This window comes from Haemaphysalis longicornis, unplaced genomic scaffold (genome assembly GCF_048455015.1).
Source record: "Haemaphysalis longicornis isolate Haplotype H1 unplaced genomic scaffold, Haemaphysalis longicornis Haplotype H1 scaffold_58, whole genome shotgun sequence".
In the NCBI taxonomy this organism is placed as follows: domain Eukaryota; kingdom Metazoa; phylum Arthropoda; class Arachnida; order Ixodida; family Ixodidae; genus Haemaphysalis; species Haemaphysalis longicornis.
The window spans coordinates 1,631,503-1,659,000 of NW_027526401.1; the positions used below are offsets into that span (position 1 = coordinate 1,631,503).

The 27,498-nt window shown below is 48.0% G+C and overlaps 1 protein-coding gene across 1 annotated transcript in view; it reads left to right on the plus strand.

Annotated features, from left to right (window-relative positions):
* The window catches only part of LOC144140995 (tyrosine kinase receptor Cad96Ca-like), a 56,997-nt gene that overhangs the window by 16,004 nt on the left and 13,495 nt on the right, over window positions 1-27,498 (plus strand). The window contains exons 2-7 of the mRNA XM_077672481.1: window positions 16,731-17,198; window positions 21,280-21,416; window positions 22,440-22,580; window positions 23,768-23,948; window positions 24,729-24,839; window positions 25,025-25,206. Coding sequence (XP_077528607.1) covers window positions 16,731-17,198; window positions 21,280-21,416; window positions 22,440-22,580; window positions 23,768-23,948; window positions 24,729-24,839; window positions 25,025-25,206 — 1,220 coding nt within the window. The remainder of the gene's footprint in view (window positions 1-16,730; window positions 17,199-21,279; window positions 21,417-22,439; window positions 22,581-23,767; window positions 23,949-24,728; window positions 24,840-25,024; window positions 25,207-27,498) is intronic.

The following is a 27,498-nucleotide window of genomic DNA, read 5'->3' on the forward strand; positions in this document are numbered from 1 at the left end:
ACGCAAATATAAGGCAGAAAATTAATACGTGAGTGACATTTGCAGTGTTCCTTTATTAAAAAATTTACGGTGCTTGCTTTTTGCGATAGCAAATAAATTACTACATCAACTGCAGAAAACAGTCGCCTGCTGTTACCCGCGCTACCTGACAGAATTCCAAAAAATCAAACAGCAACAGCAACAAAAGGTTCCACTAGATAGGTTCCGCGTTCCGCTTGAAACGCTCGTGGAGTAGGGCAACGCGGTTCTATAAATGTTGTAGTCGGGTGCCTCGATTCACGCGCGTCTCCGCCGTACGTCAGCGCTGGCATCGAGGCCCCCCGACTTGGAGCAGTGGGACGCGGTAAATTTAAATTGACTTGAGCAAACCTCTAGCGTGTTATCTTGGAAGGAATGAGACATGAGAGGGACAGCGCGAGAGGTGAGCGGGAAAGAGAAGGGATGCATTCACTTGCAAGGGCCGCCAGTCGACTATCGTCTTTTGTAGACATTTTTGAGCTGATGGGGTACTTAAGGCTGTCGCCTCAATAAGACAAAAAAAATGGCAGCTCATTTACACGACCGTATTGCAATTATTCGGCGTTGGTTTTTCTTACATAAATTATCATAAACTGTCACAAACTATCATAGTAAATAATAAATCATTGTAATCAATATTATTCAACACTGTGATATGTATCCTCTCTCGTTGGTAATGGTTTTGCTACCTAACCCCACCCCCATTAAGGTCTATTTGCTGTGGAGAACGCATAAAAGCCAAGCCTCGGTAATGATGATACTGGCACGGAGGACCTGTATCGCCGACCTCTTCCCTAAACAATGCCAACGGTATAAAGCACGATGCGTACCAGATTTCGGCGTACGGAATGAATCCCCGTGCGGCCGCTTTCCACTGCAGCCCCCGCGTCTCGTGTAAAATTATAGTTTAAACTTTTTGATCTGAATTAAATTATCACTGTTAAGGGTGTGTCCCGAAAAAAAATAACTGTGCCAATCACCAGTTATGAGGGGCGGTCATCCGATGCTGGGCCTCGGCCAAAAGAAAAAGTTAACGGAAAGAACGAATTGGAGCCTTGAATTAAAATATATATATATAGTTTTTTTTGCGCTATCAAGGAATACTACAACACACAAATGCATAAACACGCGGAAGGGTCGACGTTAAGAGAAATAGTACAAACTAGTCGTTGAACGAGGTGGCAAATACAATTCTGTGAATATTCAACACTACTAGAGGCCTGTGATACCGGGGCCTTTGGTGTAGTGTTGCCTAGTGGCGTAGGGCGGCCACTGTTCGAAGGAAACCGTCCTGATCGCTCAGATTACGACGACGAGACGGCGACTCACGGCGGAGAGTCCCGGGAGTCGACGTTGAAGTCTTTTGTGACGCGAGCCGTTGTGATCGATCCATTGCCACGTAGACTACATGTACCGTGACATCGCGACGTTCAACGAGACTTAGCTGCGGCAGCAAGGCTCATTTTTTTATACGTTCTTGGATAGGATCCATTGTTCAGAGACTAGCGATGGAAGAGGGGGAACGAGTGTCCGCCACTGCAGCCAGTCGAAATATCCTCCTCCTCTTGATTATCAGGACCCCTCTACGCATGTAATGTTGTCCAGGCCACGTCGCGTTCGGGTATGTTCTCAGCCTGTTCTCCAGACACCGCGAAGTAGGCATCGTTAAGTTTGCTTGGCCGCCGCGCACGGGTAAGTGAGGCGAGCTGTTGTACGGGGTTCTGAATGAAAGGATATGGCGCAACAACTCACGGGCGCGGTAAAGAATAGTTTGCGACAGGCATCGACAGTAGTAACGACGAAATGGGAAGCATGCCGTTGTACGGACGCGCATGAATATTACTGTCCCTCCCCGGATTTCTCAGCCAGCGTCGCCTCCTAGGATGACAGAGTTTAGGATTAAAGGCGCGAATCATGTTGGTGTCAAGCGGAAGCTCATAACGTATAGTACACATGTTGGGCGAATGAGCAGTGTTTCCCGTGGTCGGAATAAAACCTGGGTCCCTCCGGTTATGAAACCGGCTTCTATGTGATTGAGTTCATGGCAAGATCTCTCGCGTGCTGTTGTTCTCACCAGTTCACGTGCGTTCGCGCGCGAAGCCGGTTGCCGCGAGTTCTAGCGCGTGCTAACGCGGTCCACTTTGGGAAAGATGTGAAAGCCTGGGGACTTTTTAAAACGATCTGGGCCTGCCAGTCATGGAGAACTTGCAGCGGCAAGTTCGGGAGTCCATGTGAGGTGCAACAGCCGGGTCTCCGACGAAGGGAGAGGGACCGCACGCTCTGCTGTTACTCCAGCCTTGCACCACTAGTGGTAGCTGCGCCATTTTTTTTTTACCCTGGCTGTTGTGGCTCCCACTCGTCGCATCAGACCCGCGCGCCTTCACCATCAGGGATGGGTGACGCCAGCTGCTTCGAAACGAGGCGTTTCCTAATCCCCTTTTCGTGGTATTCAGCGGCTCTTCAGTCATCTTCTTACCGACCGCATAGCTTGCGTTGGGCTCACTTCGACGGGCAACGGCCAGCCATGACGAACAAGTCAGGGCAGAAAACAGTTGATAAAAGCCTCGGGATGGAAAACAAGGCGAGGGTGAAATGCTATTAAAGTCCGGCTTAGCTCCCACGCCCAGAACGACGCATCAATGCGGCTGCGGAGGCGTCAAAAAGTCATGGCCCTCAGGTTTAATGCATAAATGTATCCGCACAATTTACGCTAGCCCGAGCATCGAAATAAAAATTTTATTATTACTTATGGTATACAACTCACCCACCACTTCGTCGATTTCGTGTCAGATACCAACAGCCTGTTTTTCCACTTAAGAATTGATGACTTGAGCAGCAGACAGGACGGTGAGGTGTTTTTTTATTTTTTATTTTTGCGGCAAGAGGTCTTACGGAAAGTCCTGGTACACATAAGCTAGAAAACAAAACACAAAGAAAACTGATATCCTTAGGACTTTGTCCTTTGCGGCAAAAATTCGAGGCAGGTATAAGCATGACGCAACGCCATTCGGAATCCGTGCGCAGACCGACTATGCATTGCATGACCGTTTTATTATCGGGTTGAGTTCCTGGAGAACGACGCTGGTGGCACATAGAATGGAGAGATTTCGGCGGATGCATTTCCCCTCGCGTCGGATGAACTGGGTGCCGAGACTGTGTTAATTGGTGTTGATGGTTTTATTTCATTGCTTGTGGGCCATTGTTCGAACGCATTCATTTGCCTTTGAATGTTTGTGTTAATATTCAGTTATTAGTTTATTTAATATGGTTGTGCTACCGAGTTAAGACTGTATGATATAATAAAATTAGTATAATATTCGTTTTAATTTATCCAACTTTTCTTGTCCTTCCCTACTATGTGTAACAGATTGTTGACCATTTGAGACAAGTTATTTGTGTCAGTTTATTGCGTTTTTTTCTTTCGGATGTCACCAGCTAAACTTCGTTTGGGACGTTTTAGACAGGCTAAACTAATAATTCGTGTCCCGGCCGACGCAGTATCAAACCATAACCTGTGGCGGCCGTGTTTATACTAAGGGAGAGGAGGGGAGGGTACGGCGTGAGGGGTGGTAATGATGTAGAATGTGTCGGTAGCACGGGTAGGTTGACAGTAGCGCCTGGTCCAGGTCGATTTCTTTTTCAGGGGATTCCTGGGAAATTCCCCTACAAGGACTGGTGTCAGGGGTGCAGACGATCTGTATCTCTGGGAGCGGGCGAATAGTCTCGAAGGTGCGGAGGGCAGTTTGGGGCATGCCTTGAAGCAGTTGATGGCAGGAGTCTGGTTGTCGGTGATATCTGCCAGGAGGTACCGCTGTTATGGCTATAGCTTCGGCTCTGGAGGTAACCGGGGGTAAAGTTGGGGAGGTGAGGGTGTCACCCCGCGAGTCAACGACAGTGAGGGCGTGACATTGCGGTGCGGTAAAAGCTTGCATCGTGCACGTTGCGTGGGTCGGGTCTTCTGTGTAATTAGGTGCTGAGGGCGTTGCCCCTTGCAATGCGTATACGCTTTTGTTGTATACATAGGATGCACGCTTCGAGGTATCAGTGGTACGGTCAGTTGCTTTTGGGGGGGATTGGTTGTAAAATTTCGATAGGTGGGGATAGGCGCGCGCTGTAAAAGGTGGCTTCTTACACCATTGGAAGGGTGTAACCTATAGTGTGTCGCCCAGTGGTGGTTAGGTTTAGTTGTTCTATAGTTGGCTTGCTTGGTGGGCTTCAGCTAGTTCAAGGAGGTGTTAAAGGAGGCGTTGTTAAAGGAGGCGTTGTATGGGAGTGTTATTTGGGAGTCCTATGGTTAGCTTGATGGCTTGCAAAATCAACCTGCCGATTTTGGTGGGTTCAGTGGTCAGATTGAGACGTAGGTGGTGCCGTATGGGATTCAACTGATGGGGAGAGCTTGCACCATTTCTTCTTGAGGCCTCTGCGTTGATTCGTGATTCTGCGAACGAGGTGAGTCAGTTGTGGGGCCGTATACAGTTGAGCCGGTGCGCTCCACCCCCGTCCGCGGTTTCAGTTGGAGACGATACGGTCGAGGCATGACCATAACCAAGGTAAACGAAAGCTCAGCGACGAGCAAAAGCATCCCCATCCAAAATCGAAATGTTTTGGCGGGAGATTAAGGTCAAAGGTGAAGGATGGCTGCTTTCTCGCTCAGTGAGGAGTGCAAGAAGTTGTTTACGACTGGACTATGAAATGAGATGACATTAAAGGCACAGCATGATAGCATGTGCGCAGGAAATTCAAGCGATGCATATAAGTTAGGCATAGACGAGAAAATTTTGAGTGCGCCGTTTGAATGTATTTGCAGATTGTGAGAGTTTGTTCTAGGAATTGTTTATATTAGTATGCAACAACTACGCCAATTTGAGATGAAAAAAAATTGAGCCTGACGGTTGGAATGCAAGATGTAGTACTTAATTTAAGCTTTAACAATTGCTGTCGGGGCAGCGTGCATGTCCATTCCAGAATTCGTGTACAAAAGGAAGGCGCGAAATACAAACTCGAGATTTCAATTCCTATATATGGACGTAAAATTGACCTTGACGAGGCATCGCGAATTTAGAGCTGAAAATCCGAACTCAAAAGTCGAAGAATGACATAGTGGTCCCAGGCAGCACAGGACTGTTCGGCCTAAAACAGGCCGGTGTACTTTGGCCGGTGATTTTCTGTCCGGCCGTTTTCCGGCAGCCATGTTCGGCCCATGTCCAAATGTGGGCCTTTTGGCCGTATACGGCCGTACTCCCATGGCTGTCCAACGGCCAGTGTCCGTCGGCCAGTCGACCGGCTTACGGTCATACGGCCAGATTCCCGCCGTAGGGCTCCGGCCATTCCAAAGCCACCCGTGTACGGCCGAAGTACGGCCTACGGATTAAAGCCGAGATGCGGTCGTCGGACTCCAGCTGGACTAAAGCTACCGGAAATACGGCCGTGCTACCGGCATTGGAGTTCAGCCACAATACGTTAACTGTACTGAGGCCGGTCACTGCATGTCGCGCAAGCAGATGACTCATTCGCGCAGTGCAGAAGCAGCACAAACCCAGCATTTTGGGTCCAATGCAGCCACTTCAAAGTGAGCTGGCGCGCAACCACCAGCCGTCAAGCTTTCAGCGCAGCCTTGCTTAATTACTACCCTCAGTTGACAGCAAAATTCATTTATTAAACAGTGCTCACAAATTGTCGTTCCTTTAATTGCTGTGCCTCTTTTACTGCCGAACACAGAAAATATTCTGTTCTTTGTAGAGCTTGAATAGATGTATTGTCCAGGTCCTGATATCCTCTGGGGGGCGGCTTACCTGTAATAAACGGGGAAAGAGAAGGGGGGGGGGGAAGGGGGGGGGGAGGGCGGAGGGCGCATACTTTAGGGGGTTGAATTTCAGAGAGATAAATTGCGCTGCTTTCAGCCAATTTCTTTTAGGGCAATATTCCGGAACACTTTCATGCTATGACTACATAAACTATTTTTATAACAGTTGCTTGACCAATTTTTCTGTATATAAAACTGGCGTGAATGCTTTTACGAAGCGTTTTGGTTCTCAACAAAACACTCAGGAGCATTTAATATAACTCCTTCACAAAAAAGTATGTCCAGTTTTTGCCCATTTTTCTTGCAAAGACATTTTCTACTCGATCAACTTTTCAGATGATCTTGCGCAGGGCTGATCCTAAGAAGGAGCGAACAGGTACTTTCATTTTCAATCTATTTTAACGTTGTTTTCATGAGTATAGGTCCACACCACTTAATAGTCCAAAAGAACTTAATGTACTTCTAATGTCATACTACGTTCAAAAAATTCTAGTCGCGTTGCGAATGACGCCCTGCTTCAGGTGGCTGCAGTTGTATCCCTCTGTGTTCACGTAAGGAAAGGCGTAAAATTAGAGTTACATAATTTGTTTCAAACCAATAACATAGCAATGGTAGCATGCATACAGGAAACGTTGCATACTGCAGCGAATAGGTCAATAAATATTTTATTGGTCAAGGTTGAATCCGTAGGGTTCTCAACCCGTCGGAGGCGAACTTGCGCCTCCGGAAGTTTATTTATTTATTTATTTATTTATTTATTAATTTCATTTATTTAGTCATTGTTTTATTTATTTATTTATTTATTTATTTATTTATTATTTATTTATTTATTTATTTATTTATTTATTTGATGCCTGCTTGCCTTTGCACGCATTAGAGAAGGAAGATACATAACACTAAGCATTAAATATGAGACAAAATAACAAAATAATTCTGCAAAGCACGCTGAAAATCGTCAATATAAACAGTTAATGCAATCATACGTGGAAGATAATTACACTGCAGTATTGATGTAAAATAAAATGAATCGGGCAAGGCGTCACCTTTAAAGGAAAGTTAATAATTTGCTTTAAGCTAGCGGTCCCACTTTGCGATATGTAGAATGGCACTTGGACATGCTTTTCTCCTTCTACTCCAGTTTTCGAATTATAGATATTACGAAAAAAGTTCAACCTGTGGTTTGGTCTGTGATCTTTCACGTCCTGCCATTTCAGTTTACTTTTACTTTCTCTAATGCTAAGTTGAGCGGGACACTTACCTAATACGAATCGCACTGACATATTCTGTATGTTTTCGAGCGTATCAACCACCTCTTTGGTGTAGGGATCCACGAAAACACATGCGTACTCCAAGATTGAGCGCACATGAGTGAAATACGGTTGTTCTTTTCAGTTAGATGGAGGTTCACTGAAATTTCGTCTCAGAAAGCCAAAAACATATGCAGCCGTAACTTTTATGGTGTGAACCTGCCTATTTAACCTCTAACCACTCCCTAAATAAACTCCTAGGTATTTTATTCCTCGGCCGTTGTCACAGCAGCATAATTTACGGTATACGTATTCAATTGGAATGAAGGTTTTCTTGTAAAGGTGCCACGTTAACACACTGTTTAACATCCCAAAAACTTTTCTGAATCAGCACACCAGGATGTTATTAAATTCGAATAAAGCTGCAGGTATACGGAATCACGTTCATTCGCTATAGTCCGGTAAACTACACAGTACTTTTGAACAAAGCTATAGGGCCAATAGTAATAACAATGCAAAAACCGATTCATTCAGTTCATAGGATGAAATGTACTACGCAGAAGGGGATATGGAACACCATCATTTGCTTTTTTGCAGTCCAAGAATATACAGTCAACCACTTTAAGCTTATCTATTGCAAGAGCCAAATCGTGCGTGAACTCAACAATCTGCGTTGAGCAAGAAAATCCTGACAAAATCCGTGTTTGCTAGGATGCTGGCGATTACGTTTAACCAAATGAGTCATATCCCAAGAGTAGCTAAGCTCACCTTCAAACATCGGAACTAAATTAACAGCTAGGCTTCGTCAGTGACAAGGCTCTGTTGGTATCGCAAATTTAAAATAGTTTTTTTTCTAAATAGGCAGTCGTAAAATCCCATGAAGTGCAGGGTATGAAGTTGATCCTACCAATGCGCGAGCGAGTCTCTTCTACGTTTACCACAAACAACATAGAGCAGCATTGCTTGTCGCAGTTTAATTGTACGCAGAATAACTTGCGCTTTTGCTCGCACTTGCCTTTCTTTGGTGGGGAGTCCTTAACATGGTGGCATTTTAGCTCCTGCGTGGTGGCCGCTTGCTCGACGCCCTTGAAGGCCAGTTATTCTGGTGAACCATCTCCACCTCGGATCGGACATCTCTGCCGGGTCGATGTCTCCAATGCTCTCCATTTCTTGAGGGGGCGAATAGCCTCGAGCTGATGCGTCGACGAAGCCGGCGGCAGAGGCGTCGTAGCGGCGATGACTGGCGAGGCTTAGCTCACCCGTCGGTGTGGCACAGTCTTCTTGTGGCAATAAATGACATTTCGATGGCCTAAAAGGTTCCCTGCTAATGTCCAGTGAGTCCTTGCACCTTGCCCGTTCACCGAGAACACTCATTACTGTTTGAAAAACGATGTTCGTTCATTTAGAACGTGGAAACACGGAGCGGATGAAAAACGCGTCCCCGTCGTTCGGCTCCCTAACGGCTTTTTCTGCCCCCAGGAAAAAACCGGTCGGTCTCCTGCCAAACACGTCTGTGCATGAATTCTCGGCGCCCAGGCGCGTGCCGTTGTTCGGCTGTATGCCGTTTGCCGAAAAAATGACGTATAACCAGATACCTTACGTAGGGCGGTCTCCTCTTGAACACCGGTTGCCAAATATTTTGTGGCCATTCGCTTGCCGTAATTCGGCCGAGGACAGCTAACCGAATTAAAAACGTATATTCTGGGGCCGTACGTCGGCCGGTATTCTTCATAACACTGGTTGCCCGAAGAAAACGGATATTCTACCGCCGGACGCGCGGATCACCGTTGAAACAACAAATGCACGGCAGCCGCGCTCCGGCCGGTCTCCATTCGAACACCAACTGCCGCAAGAATACGCATATCCTGTGGCCGGTCGCTTGCCGTGCTTCGGCCGATTACCGCTTCCCGAAGAAAAAACGGATGCCCTAAGGCCGTACTTCGGCCGTTCTCTTTCTCAACATCGGCAGCCGTAAGAGAATTGAATATCTGGCAGCCGGTTAGCTGCCGTTGTGCGTCCGGACACGGGCGGACGGAAAAATACCGAAGCGCTGGTTGCCGAATGTTGGCCGTTCAACGCATGATCAGTGGCTGCCAGAACCTGTATGCTGGCCGGACATGCCAGAAAGCGGCCATAAACGGGCCGGTCTTGGGGCACACTTTCTGTGCCGCCTGGGGTAGCAATTTCCTAGTTAACATCTGAATGATAGGATGGCGGATACATGGGAAGAGAAATGGAAAACCTGCAACCCAATTATAATATGGCTAAACATTTTAAAGGCGACAAAAGGTATTTCTTTATAAAGCAGAACAGGGTTATGGTAAAGCGAAAAATATTGGTTCTGTTTGTTCCTAGCAACATCGGCATCGAATATAAATTAAAAGGGCCCTGAAAGGCATTTTGAGCACACTAAATGAACTAGCGCAATCGCTAGATTGGGTCGCCAACGTCACCTGTGCCAAGTATTACACTTTTACGCGCAGCGGAAAGCTCACACTTTTGTTGCAAAGTTTGTCGCTTTTTTCTCACCCTTTCCTTCGTGTTTTTGGACGCCGCCATCTTCACATGTCTACATCATCGATTCCCAGATGTTCGTCATGAGCTAGACATCCTGCTATTGGGCGGCTTTTTCACGCACTTCCGGCAAAGAGATGAGTCGTCTGCTCAGCGTCGGCTCGCCGGCTGATCTGCCAGCGGAGTGCCGGAGTGCTTTGACATTTTACGACAAACGAAACAAGAGTAAACAAACGCTTAACCGTTTGTATTGAATGCAACACGGCCATAACACGACGTGGATTTTATCTTACGTGAGTACGTACCATAAAGAAAGTCCCGTGGCACTTCTTTGGTGCAATCGCAGAGAACGCCCTGAGCCGAATGCCCGGGTTTGACGCGTACATTTTATTCAACTTCAAAACAATCCAGAGATGCGTTTCGAACGAACGCAACGTCACAACATGCGTTGCAAGTCTGAACCGCGATTGACAGACGATGAGTTGCCTCCTCCTGCCCGTCGTAAATTCGGCACTCACCTCACACCCGGTTTGCGGGGACGAGCAGCAAGTCACAACTCTGGCGCGCAAGCGAGAAGGCTTTTAGCCAGGCACACTGCACATACCCCATACGAGGTTGAGTGGTACGTCGTTCGAGAAAGATAATCCAGACCATGGGAAGCACTATCCACCCGCAGAAGTACAACGTCGCATTTCATCGCGAAACGAACGCGTCCACAACACACAGGAGGCGATGCACACACACACACACAGCTTCGGTCGCTGCATTGGCTTAGCTGCAAGCTTCGTTCGGACAATCAGCGATGCTACGACGATACAGAGCTGCGTGAGGACGACGTGCTAACCACTTCACGTATTTAAAAACACAGGGGCAAAGAACTAGGTTCATCGGAAGCAAAAAATCTTTCCTCCATTATAGTGCCTGAAATATACTGGCTAGTGTGCCGAGGGCGGGCTCCAGGCGGGCGCCGGGAGCGATGTACGCGGCCGTCTGCCGCTTGGGGCGCTGCCGTGCGGGAGTGTGCGCGTTCATCCGGCCCGAGCAGATCGCGCGGTTCGAAAGCGACGGGAATTCTGTCGCGCAACCAAAATTTGTCCCGACCATTCGACAAAAACGATCGTAGCGCGACAAAGCGACGGAATTCCTGCCGCTCTCACTCTCTTTCGTCGCAAGTGCGAACGGGCCTTTATGCGCAATCTCCGCCCCACATAAAACAAGCTCTTGCTTGTCGCCTGAGCATACGGTTGATATCTGACTACGTTACACTGTGCTTGCCAGTGTATTTAAACGATGTCACTAGGTTTGAAACGTACGCGCTCGGCGTGCAGCTTTGTAAACGCAAGCGGTTTCACATACGCACACTATTTTGCTGCTAATAGAGTTTTAGTACAGCGTTTGTGGCCTTTGCATACGCTAAACGCTAAATTTTTGCGTCCCGCTACGTGACACCGCGATGGGAGTTTTAGTAGAGCGTCTCATCAGTTTGGCGTAGCGACACACTAATGCATACGGCGCCATCTGTCAAATGTTTTCCGAAATGTCTCGCCGGCTGATCTGCTAGCGGAGTGCCGGAGTGTTTGGACATTTTACGACTATCCAAACAAGTGCAAACAAACGCTTTCCCGTCAGTGTTGAATGCAACACATGGGTGCAGCTTGTCAGAACACGGGTTCTCGCTGATCGAGTGCAGCGGTGGTTTGCTCTTCGCCTTCACGTTCATCGCCGCTGATAAAGCGATCCGATCCGGCGCGTTTTGTGCACGGGTTCTGTGTCGGTTGAAAATGTCTTTTTTCACATGCCGCCGGTAGTAGGAATTACAACCACCGCAAAATAACACCCGGCACCAGCAGGGCCACTTCTGAGACCGCGCTTTTTGGATAAACAGTGCGCGGTGCACCAAAGGGAACGAGCGCACGATTCTCCCCACGCGGCTGCGAGTTCGCCGCCGATACCAACTACAGCTACGTACACCGCGAAAGGGCGAGGCCAGGCCGCACACATGCGGCCAGGTCATTCGTTCGCTTTTCCAGCCTGTGTCCATGGTGTCTGCAGAGATGAAAAAGCCGAAAGAGCTGGCCCGTAGCAGACGGCAGTCTGTGGGAGCGCAATAGCGGAAGTACGTCACCGCTGAGGAGCGGAGCATCATGGGAGGGGAGGCCAACAGCGAAGAAACAGTTGAAAGGAGGAGGAAATACGGCGCGACGATAATTCGCGGGTTTTGATTTACGATTTCTCAGCTAATACTCATCGCTTTAACAAAATTCTTGCAGGAGGAGATTGCTAATACATTGCTTTATTTGGTTACATGTACATCCATGCATCGGCAGAAGGCATTTCAGGACCCCTTTAATAAATCACCAGAACATAAAAATTACGATGGCACCTGAGTTATGGTCTAGTGAATGCGAAAGCTTGAGTGTCCAATTTCCGAATGTGTGTTCTCATTATCATCATTATCCTTTACCTTTTGCGGCTTTTTTCTTTCTTCATTTGGTTACAGTGAGTAGGCACATACCTGCGTTAGCGTGGCCAAGCAGAGAGGAAAATTAGAGGGGAATACACTAATTACCACTTCCGTAGTTATCATGCCCATATCACTCCTGTAATACTTAGTACTTGTCTCTAACAAACCCTTGTAAGTGAAAGGCCACAACGCATCCTCTAAGCTTTCCTGTATTCTTTTCCCTTTGTGTCTTTTTTTCTTTTCTCTCGGTTCCTCGTGAATTTCTGAAGTGTTCTTCCTTCGCCTATCCCCTCCATTCCATTATTAAGGTTATTACTATACTCCGTTACAACTCAAGAACGGCACCACCTCATGGAGTGTATCACTCCGCCAAAGCGCCGGACCCGTGACGTCGGTGCGCGCGCGTTTTGAAAGGGGTTTACTATGAGTGCGTGATATCGTCTGCCTTGTCTCACGCAGTTTGTTTGTCGTCACTGGAGTCGTTTATAAGCATACTATGTCAAAAAAAATCACGGGAACGGCTCACGCCATGTTCAAAATATTCCCTGTAACGCCCTACTTGCACCGCGCGGAGAAACATCCGGCTACGGTGATAAGGCACAGCGGCAACTTCTGGTGCCGTTCTTAAGTTGTCACCGAGTGTACTACTACTCTCTGTTACCATGACTCGGCACAAGACTGGGCACTATGGCTGAGCATCGTCAAGTGGGCGCGTCCCCAAAATCCGTATCCTCGGATCACCACTACTGAGCAGTGAAGAGCCGCCCTCCCACGATAGAGAGGAGCAGACCTCCCTGATCGCAAGGGCTTCCTCGGTCATCACTGGGCTGATAACAACGACCACCAACTTCTCACACTGAAGACACGCTCAGTTTAATGAAGTTTGTTCTCTCTCTCTCTCAAGCGAAGGGCACATTTAGCGGCGACGTACGCACTTTGCTGCTCCCCTAGCTAACTGCCACTTCAATGATTGGCATGCGCACACTACCCCCGTAGGTGGCACAGCATGCATGTCTCTAACAAAGCTTTCGTAGTGGAAGGCCGCAACGCAATCACTAGGCTAACTCTTATTCAGCTAGATTCGGTGTTCTGGGCTGGCATTTGGGATGCGTGCTAGTCGCGCATTCCGGAGGTCTCTGCTTCATATCCCACACAGGTCCAAACTATACCCAACTCTCTTTTCCACTCGAACTCTCCGATTTTAAAGCAAAGCTTTCTACCTCTACCAGCCAACGGTTCCTTCGCGGTGTGCGGGACAAGAAACTCTCAACGCGGCTGGGGAGAGGGAGAGCGGTTTTCACTCGCGGGGCAGAGTGTAGATGGCGCGGCGAATGGTTACCCAGCGTTCTCCGCCCGCTGCTCACACCGGCGGGTGCGTCGGCGGGACGGCTTTGTCGTCTGCTTTAGCGACGGTAGTTTTGGGCCTGTTTTGGCGCAGCTTCGCGTCTATTGCGCGCTTCCTTCGCACGGCTTGGTTAACTTGTTCGACAGCACCTCCTGGTTAACCCCGACCCGATGGAGTTAAGTGGTCGTACGGCAAATATACGATAGGGATCGGATTACAGGGCGGAAAAACAAAATGTACAAATCATATACAAACATCTGGCCGCTAGAGAAGCGCTACCTTTTGCGCACTGCTTGCCACAAAAGGTACTCCGATTTCTCAATTGGTGAATAGCAATTCGGTTGCGTTTTTAAGAGGAATTAGAAAAGGCGAAAGTAGCAACTGGTTCTGATAAATAGCGATTATAAAAGTTCCCTCAGCTTTCTCGCAATTCTCAAACTTACTAAACTAACTAGTTTAAATCGGTATAAATGGGAATCACTAAGCTCACATGCCGAATTGTTTCGGTGTCCGCGCTTTTCTCGCGCGGTGGTGTAGCCCGAGCTAGCACATCAGGATGGCTAGGTTCCGCTGTCCCACCCTTCGAAAGACGCCGATCTCCGTTTTCTTCCTGCTGACGCACGGCCGGGCTACAGCGGCGACGTCCGCCGCTCTAGCCCGGCCGTGACCGACGCTGCTGCTGCGTTCGGGACGCGTGGATTGGAGCCAATATATATTTTTTTTTTCTGGGCTGCCGGCCATTTTGAGTGTCAGGGTTGCCGTTTCTTTTCTTTACCTACGGAATTAGCTGATGCTTTCGTATTTACAAATCTAAAATCTCCGTTCTGCGAGTCGCAGCACTTAAAATACAGAAAGACTTCAAAGAAGAAGAGGCCGGAATCGAACCGACGCCTCACGTGTGGAACGCGGAAGCTCTAGGTCACCCGCATGTGCGGATATAGTAGCTTCGGAGGATAGGCAAGTACTAGTTCACTGCGAGGATGTCTGGTGAACGCTGAAAGCAAGAAAGCCAACTGAATGGTGGGCTCATTACAGGGGCTTTCATGGAGGTGCCCGGTCGCGCAATAAAACGCAATGATTCCACGATTCCGTAGCGCTTGATCAAAACATAGCTTAATTAGATCGCCACGGTCTACCGTTCGGCCCCGGTCACGCGCGCGGTCGGCTAGACATTTTTTTAAAGACGATAGTCTTTCTTGGGCTACTTAAACCCAGAAATTTTGGTCTGTCTGTATGTCTGTCCGTCTGTCTGTCTGTGACTCGATTCAGCCACCCGGCCAAAGCAAAACAATGCCTGCGCAATAGTCTTATATAGTCACAGCTAAATCTACCCGTCTTGGTTTGGTGTAATGTTCATACTTGTCAACATTGTTGAAAAAGAACAAGACATTACGCAAATATGAGACAACAAATCAATACAGAAGTGATATTTGCAGTGTTCCTTTATAAAAATTCAAACATGCTTCACCTTTGCGAAATTAAATACTTCATCAACTTCAGAAAAAGAATTCACTCCGCCGTCGCCTGCTGTCGCCCGCGCCACTATAGCTGCTGGCGCCATTTTAAGAAACCAACCGGCAACAGTTACGCAAGGTTCCACTAGATAGTTTCCACGGTCTGCTTGCAACGCACGTGGAGTAGGGAAACGCGGTTCTATAAACGTTGAAGTAGGGTGCCTCGATTAACGCGCGTCTTCGTCGTACGGCAGCATTCGCATCGAGACACCCGGTTTTGAGCAGTGGAACGCGGGAAATTTAAAATGATTCAAGCAAACATTTGGCGTCTTTACCTTGTGAGGAGCGCGACGCAAGAGGAACAACATGAGAGGTGAGCGGTTATAGCGAAGGGAGGCATTTACTTCGCAAAAGCCGATAAAGACTATCGTCTTTTGACGTCATTTGCAGCGAAAGGAGCAGATACGCGGACAATTTTTTTCTATGACTGTAGGCGTACGGTATCCGCACTAACGAGGCACTGGGCAACTGATCGATAGGAAAGGAATGTGAAGGTTAAAAGGTTACATGGGAAGGCAGAGATTACTCTTAGTTGGCTGTTGTTTTAATCAGCGTGGTTTAATGGCTGGCGCGCGCTTTTTCTATCCTTTTTTTTATTTTGTGCACCGATTGTCTCCCCCTCTACGCTGTTTTGACGCGTACGGGTGACCGATGCGGTACGAGTTTCGCCAGCCCGGCTATAGGTAAACGAGCTGGGTTGCTCCGCGGCACCTTTCGGCTTGGTATCCTTGGAAGCTTACGAAGGGCGGCTGCGAGACGGCTGCCTTGAGCGTGTATGCAGTTAGCGTCCCCGCCGTGCCCTGCGACGAACAGGAAGGGCGCGTTGTTGGAATCTCGTCGTCGTCAGGTGGGTGCTTTCATTACACGACGGCCGGCGTCTCTTCTCGGAGCTAATGGCTTGTTCCCCCGCCTGCGCGTTGCGGCGCTGCTTGGAATGCTGCGGTTGTAGGCTGCCCCTTCGCATTCATGGGATCAGGGGCGCCTCGCGATCCGCGCTTCTGTGTGCGTGCCAAGGGGATCCGCACTGGACGCTACTTCGGTCACCCAGCATGTGCCAGCCATCGAAAACGTGTTCTGTAGGAAGCAAGAAAAGAAAAGACAGTGCAGGAAAATCAAGGAAGTTAACTAGAAACGCGCTCGGTTTGTTGCCCTGCACATGGTGATAAGGAAAGGGTATTGGAAGAGAAAGAACGGGCATATAAAATGAGGCTGGGGAAGAGTAAGGGGGGAAAGGGGGTAGAGGGAACGGTAAGCACAAAGGCAAAACTCTCGGACAAAAATAAGGAATAAAACAAAGCAGATCTTTATCCCGAAGTATCGAACACTAACGTTTCTGGACCCCCCCCCCCCTCCCCTTCCACCACATCGCCCTCTAACCCCCCCTCCCCCTCCAAACCCGTACCGCACGGCACTAGCCGAGAATAAGTGGAAATAAACATTTCAAGCAAGCAAACAAACGAGGCAGAAAAATCGACTGAGTGGGCGAACGAAGGACGATGCATTCTCGTAATGTCCCTACAACCGTTCAAACAAGCATTATTCAGTCAAATTTGTTACCAATGCGCAGTGTGCACGTACGTAACTGCGTTCATTCATGAACCCGCATGTCTTCTGGAACGCAGTAGACGAATGTACGCAAACGAATGGCATGTCATGCTTTTTGACAACGGCAGCAACTTCGTATAACGAAATTACTGCCCGTCACTATTCTCGTGTTTTATAACGTCACTCCTGGCGGCTTAGCGATAGCTGAAACATGTTTTAGCAGATTCATTACACCCTTGTGATGGTTTCTCGATTAATTTCTATTGATTCTTCCTTGCAGTTTACCCGGCGAGCTCAGACCCGCCACCGATTGGCACCTTCCAAGCACTCCAGGCGCCGAAAAGCGCCGAAACAGTCAACGTCGTGCACAGCACAGATGCGGACGCACGAGACAAGGCCGAACGGGCATCAAGCAACCGCACCGCAGCCGAGGGGACGACAAGGAGATCCGGCAGCTTGGGCCGAGTCGAACGTCCGAGTGAAATGTCGACAACCGCTACCGTTGGGCCATCAGTGTTGCCACGACAGCTGGACGTTGAGGCGGAAGACGTGGCCATTCTGGACGACGACATTGGGCCAACGGCAGCGGCTCCGACCTCTTCGGAGGAGTCCCGCATGGCGCCGCTCAGGGCCGTGGAATCGGTAACCATACGACCTGATGTCGACGTCGAGGCGAAGAATCAGCAGCCGGGCGTCTTCAAGGAAAAATCTGGCACCTTGGTCGCACGTGGGCCAGAGCCCGACAAAAGTGAGCCCCGCGCGCTTTCCACAACCCCCACGCAACTCGAAACGTGACTTGGTATCGGTGAGAAGAAAAAAAAAACAGCCGAAACTTGGTCCCAAGTGGAAATTGTCGACAAATGCGGAATCCGCTCTGCTATACGCCGAGCTGCGTCAAAGTTGATTGATTGATTGATTGTGGGGTTTAACGCGCCGACGCAACGCAGGCGATGAGGCGCGCCGTAGTGGAGGGCTCCGGATTAATTTTGACCACCTGGGGATCTTTAACGTGCGCCGAAATCTCGTACACACGGGCGTTTTTGCTTTTCGCCTCCATCAGAAAAGCGGCCGCCGCGGCCGGGAATCGAACCCGCGACTTCGTGCTCAGCAGCGCAACGCCTTAGCCACTGAGCCACCGCGCTACGTCAAAGTTAGCTTTACTACTAAATGCGAATGTATTGCTGGGAAGATATTTTCCAGCGGAAATATGAGCTGTCTGATCTTGAAGTAGGAAGGTTCTATAGGGCCTTAATTAAGTACCTTCATAAAACGCCATGTATTCAACACTTTACGCAAACACCCTCTAAAGTCAGCTTGACTGCTATAAAGCAACGCATTGCTCAGAAAACAATCCTTCGGGGTAAAAAGCCGTTCACACTCGCGAATGGCGCAACCGAAAGCGACAAAAGCGACGCAATTTCTGCCGCTCTTGTTGCCCGGCATCGCTTTTGTTGCGCGAAAAGAGCGATTGGTTTCGAGTAATCTTCGTCGCCGCGGTTGCTCTTGACGCGGAGGTAGGAGGCGGGAGTTCCTGACGTGATATCATGAAATAGCACCCCAATACGAAACCGATATGACGAAATACGATATGACGATATGATATAGCACTCCTATGACGAAACCTAAACTCCCGTGAAGTCGCGGTGCAAGCGAGAGATAATAACAAAAAAAGCAAAAATACGCCATCGCTCGTGCCGCGTGCAAATGTGAACACCTTGTCCGGCGGTCGCTCCAGTCGCATCGTTCGCTTCTGCCGCTCGAGTCGTAAGTGTGAACGGGCCTTAACACAAGGGGTTTTATATTAAAGTAGAAAGTTCATAGAGCCAATTAATAAGTACTTTTGAAAGACCTTATGCATTCCTAACACACAGCTTACACCAAGCTCTTTTAAAGTCGTATTCACAACTTTACCCAGATGCATTGCTTGAAAATGCATTTGTATGTGCAATATAAGTTGTCTATTTGAAACTATCAATCCTCTACGCCCTTTTATTATTAGCATTTTCTTGCGCGGTGAAAGCGTGACCCATCAAGAGTTACAGACGGAGAGGTGGTGTTCCTCGTTGTTCCTCGGTGTTCCTCGGTCCACATAAAAGCGTTAAAAAGCGGAATTTCACGAGAGTACGACTTCCATCCTGGATACCCCACCGCTGGAGAATGCGACCTCGTTAACGACAAGTTTCCACCTTATATTGAGGGTTAGGTGTTTTCTATTGTTACAAACGCTGCAGAAGTATGCCAACTCATTTTTGAACACTAAATTTTGACAAAATCAAGTTTATTATTTCACAGCTACTTCCATGCGGACTTCAGCCACAGCGATTTCTTCTTCAAATTTCATTTCTTTCCGAACTTAGCTAGCAGCATTTTCTTCTATCTCGTTTTGGACGTTTCTTGTTTGCCATCTCGCGGTTCTACCCGTAATGTCCAACATTCACTGTTCATCCCTGCAGCCATCCCCCCTCTGGCGTAGCAAGCCCTGTCACTAGGAGGGCTGACCCCACCATTTCACATTAAAGAGCTCTCTCTCTCTCTCTCTCTCTCTCTCTCTCTCTCTCTCTCTCTCTCTCTCTCTCTCTCTCTCTCTCTCTCTCTCTCTCTCTCTCTCTCTCTCTCTCTCTCTCTCTCTCTCTCTCTCTCTCTCTCCCCCTTTATCCTGAGGGTGCGTAGTTACGGGCAATGGTGGAACCCATTTTCAACCTCCGTTGTCGATGTCGCATTGGAATGCATATGACTTTGGCGGTCCCACTGCATTGCCTCTTCAGCTTACGAAAACTAGGTCCGATGCCGAGAGGACGCCTCCTGATGTGCGAGCTTACACTAAAGAGCAAGCAGTAGCAAGAAACATGTTGAAACCTTTTTGTGGGGGCTTGGGCACGGGCATTGGCTACAATCAAGTAACGTGCACTCAAGGCCCTGTCCTCGTTCTGCTTCACCACAAGCCATGCCGCGGGCAAACTGCTGCGAAAAACGCAGCAAACCCAGTTAATGGCATATATGCTCATGTATGTATTATCGTTCTTGTAGTAATACGGAATGCGATAGTGACTTTCAGCGTCACGAAATGCCGCAACACAGCTACTTCTAATTTTGATTTTAACCTTAATTAACCTTCTTTTGACTCTTCACGCCAAAAAACCCAGACGACGGTCGTCATTTTTTAGCGAAAAGGTCTCATCTACAAGTATACAGTTGCCTCTTCCTTAGCTATACTGCACGTATATTTTTTTAGTTACTGTGCATTTCTCGTGGATGTTTTTTTATAATTCCTGGAGAGTGTAGAGTAGGTATTGTCCCAGGTTACGCAGTTCATTTCCTTGTTTGATACCATTACAACCTTCGTACATCCCGTGTATTGCGCGTTCCTTCCCAGTTGTGGTCATAGGAATCGCTGTACCATGTCATGTAAATAGATTTATACTAATGCAGCCACATTTGGGCCGTCAGTTTTCAAGGGAAGGCACAAAACACGTTCCGCATTTAAAACGGAGGTAGGCTTCTAGAAGCTACAAAACATCACTGTGTTGGTCGTGGTAAAGCATAAAACAACGCATGTCTCAACCTACTTCTGAACGTACTGAATAGAGTACTGAAGGTATCTGGGACACGAAGCGAGCAATTAATTTTATCAAGTGCCCTCTTTAATTACTCCGCAGTAATTATTACACTCAACATTACCGTTTTATGCATTTTCTACATTTGCTTATTCCTAATCATATAAATGTGCAGGTGACAGGACGTTACTCGCGCCTTAGCTACGAAGTGCTGAAGGTTCGTTTTATTGCAAGATTCATGTTGGCTACTTGCCTCCTATTTCACTTGTATTTCACGACAAATATAAGCGAGTCTTTCAAGCCCATGCGATTTGAAAGCTGCCACTGACAAGCCAGACTCTTGTTAGATTTTCTGTTGCAGTGCTGCAAGTCAGGCATACATACCGCGCTAACTGAAGCCGAAAAACCCGCCGCGGTGGCTCAGTGGCTAAGACGTTGTGCTGCTGAGCCCAGGGACATGGGTTCGATTCCTGGCCGCGGCGGCCACTTTTCTGGTGGAGGCGAAAAGCGAAAACGCCCGTGTGTTCGCGATTTAGGTGCACGTTAAAGATCCCCAGGTGGCCAAAATTAGTCCAGAGCCCTCCCCTACGGCGCCGCCTCGTCGCCTGTGTCGTCGGCAAGTTAAACCTCATTATCAATCAATCAACTGAAGCCGAAAATGTATTTAATGAAAAGTAACAGTTATACCTCATGTAGTCAACATTAATGCATAGTTTGCTTGAAGTGTAGTCGAACATCGACGCTCAAGTTTCTAAGAAAGCATCGAAAATGTGCTCGTACGAACTGTGTTCCAAGTGGGATTGCCGAGATATCACTGTCGCTTTTTACTACGAGTGAACTGTTGTTTTATTGCTTACTGCTCCTGTTCAATATCTTTTTGGGTGTCAGGGCCCTATTCAGGCAGCTTGTTGGCTTTAGCCCTCTCATCCTAGGCAATGTATATCTGAACGAAAATGTCGAAATAAATAAAATATTTTTAGCTTAGGGACCAACGCTACTTTGGGACCATTGCAACGGCAGCCACACGCGACCGCTAAGTATCAGATTTCCACGTTTTTACAGTTTTTGAGAGAAGCGTACCATAGTTAAAATATGCATTCCTAACTTCGCTGTGAAAATATTTGCTGGTTTGTTAGCAATAGCGATGCACGTCCGTTGGTCACAACATTGCCTGTGAGGCATGTGAATGGTATTTGCAAGTACTCAATTTTCCCGCTGGACCCACTTCCCTTTTGTACTAAACCTACTCGCTGGGTTTACCGGTGCCCTGCGCAGACCGGCGTCCCGAGTACGACTTCGAGAACCAGCCGAGTGGCGGCACGAACATCTACATCGTGGCCATTATAGGGGTGGTTCCGGCGGCCGGGGCAGTCATCTGGTGCGTCCGCAAGATGATTGCCAAGAACAAGAAGGTCAGCATACAAGCGGGCCACATCACGCGCACTACCAACTCACCCGTGTGTGCGCACGGCATACGGTGTTTATGAATGGTACACACGCTTGCAAGCCAAAGCAGGAATAGCCATGGTGAAGATGTTGGGCTGCTTTTTTAGGTAATTAGGATGATGCGGTAATATGTTCGTTGCACGTTTAGATCACTCTTTGTTGGCAGGAATCAAGATTCCGAATTCCGTACGCACCGCTCCGCCAGTGAAGCGCGCTGACGTTGCTGCTAACGGGGTCGTTGGAAGAGAATGATCGGGATTGATTCCGGTCACGATATTACTGCTGGTGACATTGTTGTTGGGACGTAACGTCTGGTTATGGCATCACGCTTGGCGTCAGAATTTTACATCAGACCCCTCGACCGATCAAGTGGAATACGCACGATTTCATATTGGAGGGGGGGGGGCGAAAAATGGGAAATAAAATGCATGAAAGGAATCAAAAGGGAAAAAGAACCAACAAAATATGAAAATTAAACGACAAAGCGAGAAATTTTTGCAAATTACAAATACTAAGACTTTGAGATGACGTCGTAGTCGTTCTCCTCATAACCTCCGAGATCATTTTCACCCCCGCTGAAATTGCAAAATGGCTGATCCTCGTGGTGAGAATATACATCGAAGTCGCATGTGGTTGGTGCGTAGCTTATCCGCATAAAAACAATCATCGGCAGTCATTATTTGTTGACAGGCAGAAGTATTTTCCTCTTTCGTCCTCCTCCACCTCCCCGGTATAAAAATTTTGGGGGGGTAGGAGAGTCATCCCTTCGCCCTTTCCCCGCCCCCCAGCGCGTACGCCAGTGCCCTCGGTAAGGTATGTATGTAAGTGACATGCACACGTGGGGCAGCTGGTACCTTTTGTAAAAGATGCAAGTCAGAGATCTAAAGACTTTTCACCCTGAACTGAGCCGTCTAATTCATGTGGCTCTTCCCGTTTGAAAAAAAAAAGCAGAACGGGAAGATTTACGCGGGATGTATCCTACACCGCAGAATAAAGAGAACACGGAGGTGCCAGCAGAAGACGATGAAGATAAACCGACGGCGCCCCAAGAGCCTCCCACCAAGTACAGCTACATCCAGGACGCTTACAACAAGATGTACGCGAAGACCATCAGTGAGCTGATGCCAACGGTCAGTACGCATGCAATATTTTGCGAACTATAGGCATTACTTGCCTGCCCCAGTTGTAAGGAGCTAGAAAAGATAAGTGTCAGCTGTAAATACTGATTTCTAAAGAAACATAAGCATCGTTTTTCGTCGAGAAAAAGCCGAAAGAACTACTAAACCTGCGATCGTTCTGTTAAAATAAAAGGTAAATCAGTTTCTAACGTAACATTAGAAAAAATTTAGAAATTCCCACGCAGAAATTGTCGGAAAATGCACAAGCAGCTCTAACTACTACACACTGAGGCTTGGTAAAGTTTGCTTCACCACTACACACCAGTGCATTGCAAAAATATGGTGGAAAATACTGAGCGCTATAAAGCGAGCCTCGTTGTGTGGGCTCCACTAGAAACCGAAAATGCATTGCTAGAAAGGCTTTTTTTTTTTTCAGAGGCATTATAAGCAGCCTGACATAAAGTTTGAAGGCCTCATTAAAGCGCAAGCTTTCGTAGTGGGACCGATTACGTTCTGTCGGAAAACTAATGCATTCCCCCGTAGACCGGTTGATCGACATGATCTCCGGACACACGGCGCGTGCGTGACACACGGGCTTCCATTGTGTCAAAATGGTTGAAAATCTCGAAAAAGGAACTATTCGAGATAAGGCAATAAACGCATAGATAGTGAAGAACGAGTACAATAGTATACCTTTATCTCATAAATAACGTATCGGTACACATGTGGATCATTTGTACGCTATAGATGCGGTTACTTAGTGAGCAAAAAATCGTCGCATGGGGTCCTTCTTCGTTTGCGACTTGGGTCTTCGAAGGTTTCACGATCGATTCGGCCAACTTTCAGCGAAGAATGGACGCACTTTTAGCGTTCGCGCTCTCTTAACTTTCTTTGGGGAGAGATGCTAATTTTTCCCCATCATTAAATACCCCCGTAAGACCCCATGTATTTCTAAGGAGTGCGCCCTACACCAAGCCCTACGCCATACAGACGCGCATTGCTGTGAAGACACTTTTTCAGTGGCATGAGGATTTTGTTACCGATGTATGCAGGCCCTGGTGTCCTCTATTCATTGCGTTTTCGTGTGCGGCAGAAGTGTGACACGTGAAGCGTTGCACACGGAAAGACGGGTTTCCCCGTTGAGTACTTTCGGTATACCTTTTTTTTCACGAGGAACCTCGTTCTGCCTGGCAACCCAGAGTTCGGCGCCGCCTAGGGCCAGCGCCCCCGCAGCTGCGGACCCGGACGAGTTTCCGCGGGACGGTGTGCGGCTGGAGCGTGTGCTGGGCGAAGGCAACTTCGGCCGCGTCTGGAAGGCCACCGCGTACGGCCTGGACGGCTCCAAGAGAGCCACGCCCGTCGCCGTCAAGACGCTCAAAGGTGCGTGCCGCATGCCCGTCTTCTACAGCGCTCGACGCGGTAATTTCCCATTCACTTTTCAATTAATGTTTCCCCGAATTAAGGAAATGAGCTGACACTAAAAACACGCGTAATATGTATCCTTCTTTTCATTGAACGTCATTTCCTGTAGTCTGTTAGATCGGAGAACGGGGCAGGTCGAAGGGCGGCAATTCTTGCACTGTGCGATTCTGTTATTCTAGTTATTACTAAGCTCTGTATACTTCTTAATTGCCTTGTAATACGCGTCTAGTCCTTGTACCACGTTTGCTCTGCACACACTTATATCCTTTCAATAGCTCTTTTTCTAATTGTTCTCCATCCATTATCCACTTCCCCCCAAAATTTAGGTAGATTTGCAATTATTTCGCGCACTTTTACTTTGATATAGTATATATGGGGTGTAAAACTGCATTTTTTATCATGGTAAACACCGAAAAATTTCATTCCACTGACGAGTTTCAAACAGCTCTTCATGAATTTCATGATTAGCGGTCTTTTGGGGATACACGTCGCTATTGACGTTGTCGGCATTTGGGCGGGGCCAACGAGGAAATGAGCGCGATAGGCAGTGATTGACATTCATGAGGAGTTCGAGGTACGCAGTTCAACCACTCGCTGACCGCGTCCCGTGTTTGCGACACGCGATGGGTAATATTCCATCCAGTAGGCATGCTCCGTAAAACCTTGAGTCGTACAAAGCCTAAAGCGTGTTGTTTATAGCCTATTTATAGCGATATCCAATTGACTTCGCGTTCGCAGAGTACGCGAGCAACGAAGAGAAGCGGGATCTGGTGCGCGAGATGGGGCTCATGAGGCAGCTCGGCAAGCACCCGCACGTGGTCCAGTTTCTCGGCTGTTGCAGCAAAGACGGTGAGTTAATCCCCGAGCCACGCGAAGGGATCTTCTGTGCAAATCTCACCACGGTGCCGAGGCATTTATGCACGTCGGGCTTCCGCTCCTCTCGGTGCTGCGCATCTCTCTTCTTCCCGTGTATCTACACGAACCCCTTCTCCTCCCGGTGCGAAGGGTGAGTTAGAAACTTGTGCCGTCCGCAGAGCCCCTGCTGCTGATCATGGAGCTGGTGCAGCGGGGCAAGCTGCAGTCGTTCTTGCGCGAGCACCGGTCCCGGGGCGCCTACTACAACGACCCCGAGGACGACGGCAGCCTGGGGCCGCGAGACCTGGCCCAGTTCGCTCTGCAGGTGGCCCAGGGCATGGACTACATCCACAAGAACGGGGTGCGTCTCACCGCCGCCGCCACTGCGGGGCACACAGTTAGGGCTTCGGATGATACCTAACCTGACGCACGCTCTTTACGGAATAATGACGAGGATTTTGCTTGTTTGGTTTTTCAGCCGCTTTATTGGTTAACTCGCTGTTACCAGTTCAGGCAGCGCAACAGTTGATATGCCCTTCGGTTCGTGTGTTAATTCTTCTGACTATAGTTGGCTAGCTAAAAGTGAGAAAACGGTGTACACTATTAAGAACAGAATTTAGAAGTATAAGTAAAAAGGTGTATGGGATAAAAACGTTGTTTTTGTAACAATGCGATCCAACTACTAATGCTATTCATTATGTGACAACATACCCGATTGGGAATTACGGCGAGATTTTTTTTCATTAGCTTTTGAACAATTCGAAAAGCGTTTTGGCACCGCAGTTTTTCAACTAAACGTGAAGTCACTCTCTTGTTAGCATTTGTATTTGACGCTGATACCTGATTTTTAATCTTCATCGTGCAAACAGAAGAATGCTCGCGTTAGCAGTGCTGGCCGAGGATACACATGGATATTCAGAAGGCTATGGCTAGCGTTCCGTCCAGACGGAACGATATACAATTGCTAAAGTTCCGTCCAGACGGAACGGAGCGCTGCGAGTTATCATCCTTCAGTCCAGACGGAATATAACTGACAGCTTAGCGTTCCGTCCAGACGGAGCCGGCGTGAAATTTGTACAGTTCCGTTCAGACGAAAGTAAAACCGGCTGATTAGACGCCATCTTGAGTATTCATATTTGGTGTAGGGGTAACCTAGTTTTTCGTTTTAGACAAACGGTAATAAAGAAAAAAAATTTGGTGTAGGGGTTGCGCCTCGGACAATGGCACTAACGCACCGGGTTCCATTCCCCCCAGACATGCTTTTTTCTTTTGCGTGGTTGTGCCAGCGTTTTGTAACAGCTAACTTCGCGCCCACTTTACAATCGACGCGTTGAGAGCGGTCGTTCAAAATTTTGTACGCCATAATAAGTTTTGTACGCCATAATAATAACAGACCATAATAAGTTTGAAATGTAATGAAGGTTTTCCGCCAACTAGTTTCGCCCTAAAACTATAGGTCGCCGCAAACCCCGTCTACGCCGATGCTGCTGCAGAAACCGTTAGAAACGCTCAGGAAACCTGAGCTAACACGATGCCTCACAGAATGTACAGAATTTGAGACATCCGTGGAGCACAACCCGTGGAGCACAACCCACAGGATAAAAAAAAGAACGAAATATCTAGACCGCCCGTGAGCACCTTTCTGCGGACAACGCTGTAGTCTTTAGGAGCTCTGTATAACGAAACTAACTCAAGTAAATTGGGCTTGCCAAGCTCGCGCCTACGTACGGGGTGATGAAATGTCGTCCTTCCTTGGTCGACTGATGCGACCACACTTGGCCGCGTGCCTGCTGACGTGAATGATGACGGGAATACAACAGTCCATCGCCAGGAACCTCGCGTGCGGGGAGACACGTGATTTGGTGCAGGGTTAGTGGTATCAACTGAAAACGAACAAGGCGGTGATAACCTTTTGGTGTAGTGTACTAGTACACTAGTACAGTATACTTTGGGTATCAGTTCAGTGTATACTCTTAGCCGACGGTCCTTAGCACAGCAAGACATCCTAAATGGGCAGTACAGATACCACGCTCACGGGAAAAATGGTCCCAGGAAATCACTGCGTCTCAAGCGGACACTGGAGAAAATTATAATCATTCCGTAATTACAGTTGCTCTAGAATGTGTTGTTTATGTAATGAGTTTGTTCGCTGTATTTACACTCATTTGATCACGAAAAAAGGGCTCGCTTGGGCGATTTGCGGACGCTAACTGGGATGAAACTCTGGCAAGTCCGCAGTGCAGCATGTAACGGACTGTTGCCAACACTGGAGGGCGTTGCCGTGAGCACGTTCAACCTGTGTATACTCTCTGTGAGCAAGTAAAAAGTCAATATTAACTAATAAATAGGTTAAAATTGCTATTTTGAAGAGTGCGTTAGCATCGAACCCCATTTCAGCCCAGTGTGACGTCATTGCGGTAGTTATTGAAACGGCCGAGAATGACGTTCTTTCTTCGGGGCTGCACACGTAAACCAAGGCTCCGGACTTGCACTGAATAGGTGAATAAAGGGTTACATGCGTCTAATTTCACAATGCAGCCGCAAGCCAGAGTTCGTCAAACTCAGTGACGCAATTTTGACGAACTCCTGTTACAAAAAAGCCAATTTCGATCTCACAAGTTCAGATTAATCGAAGCATCAAGATGGCTCGACA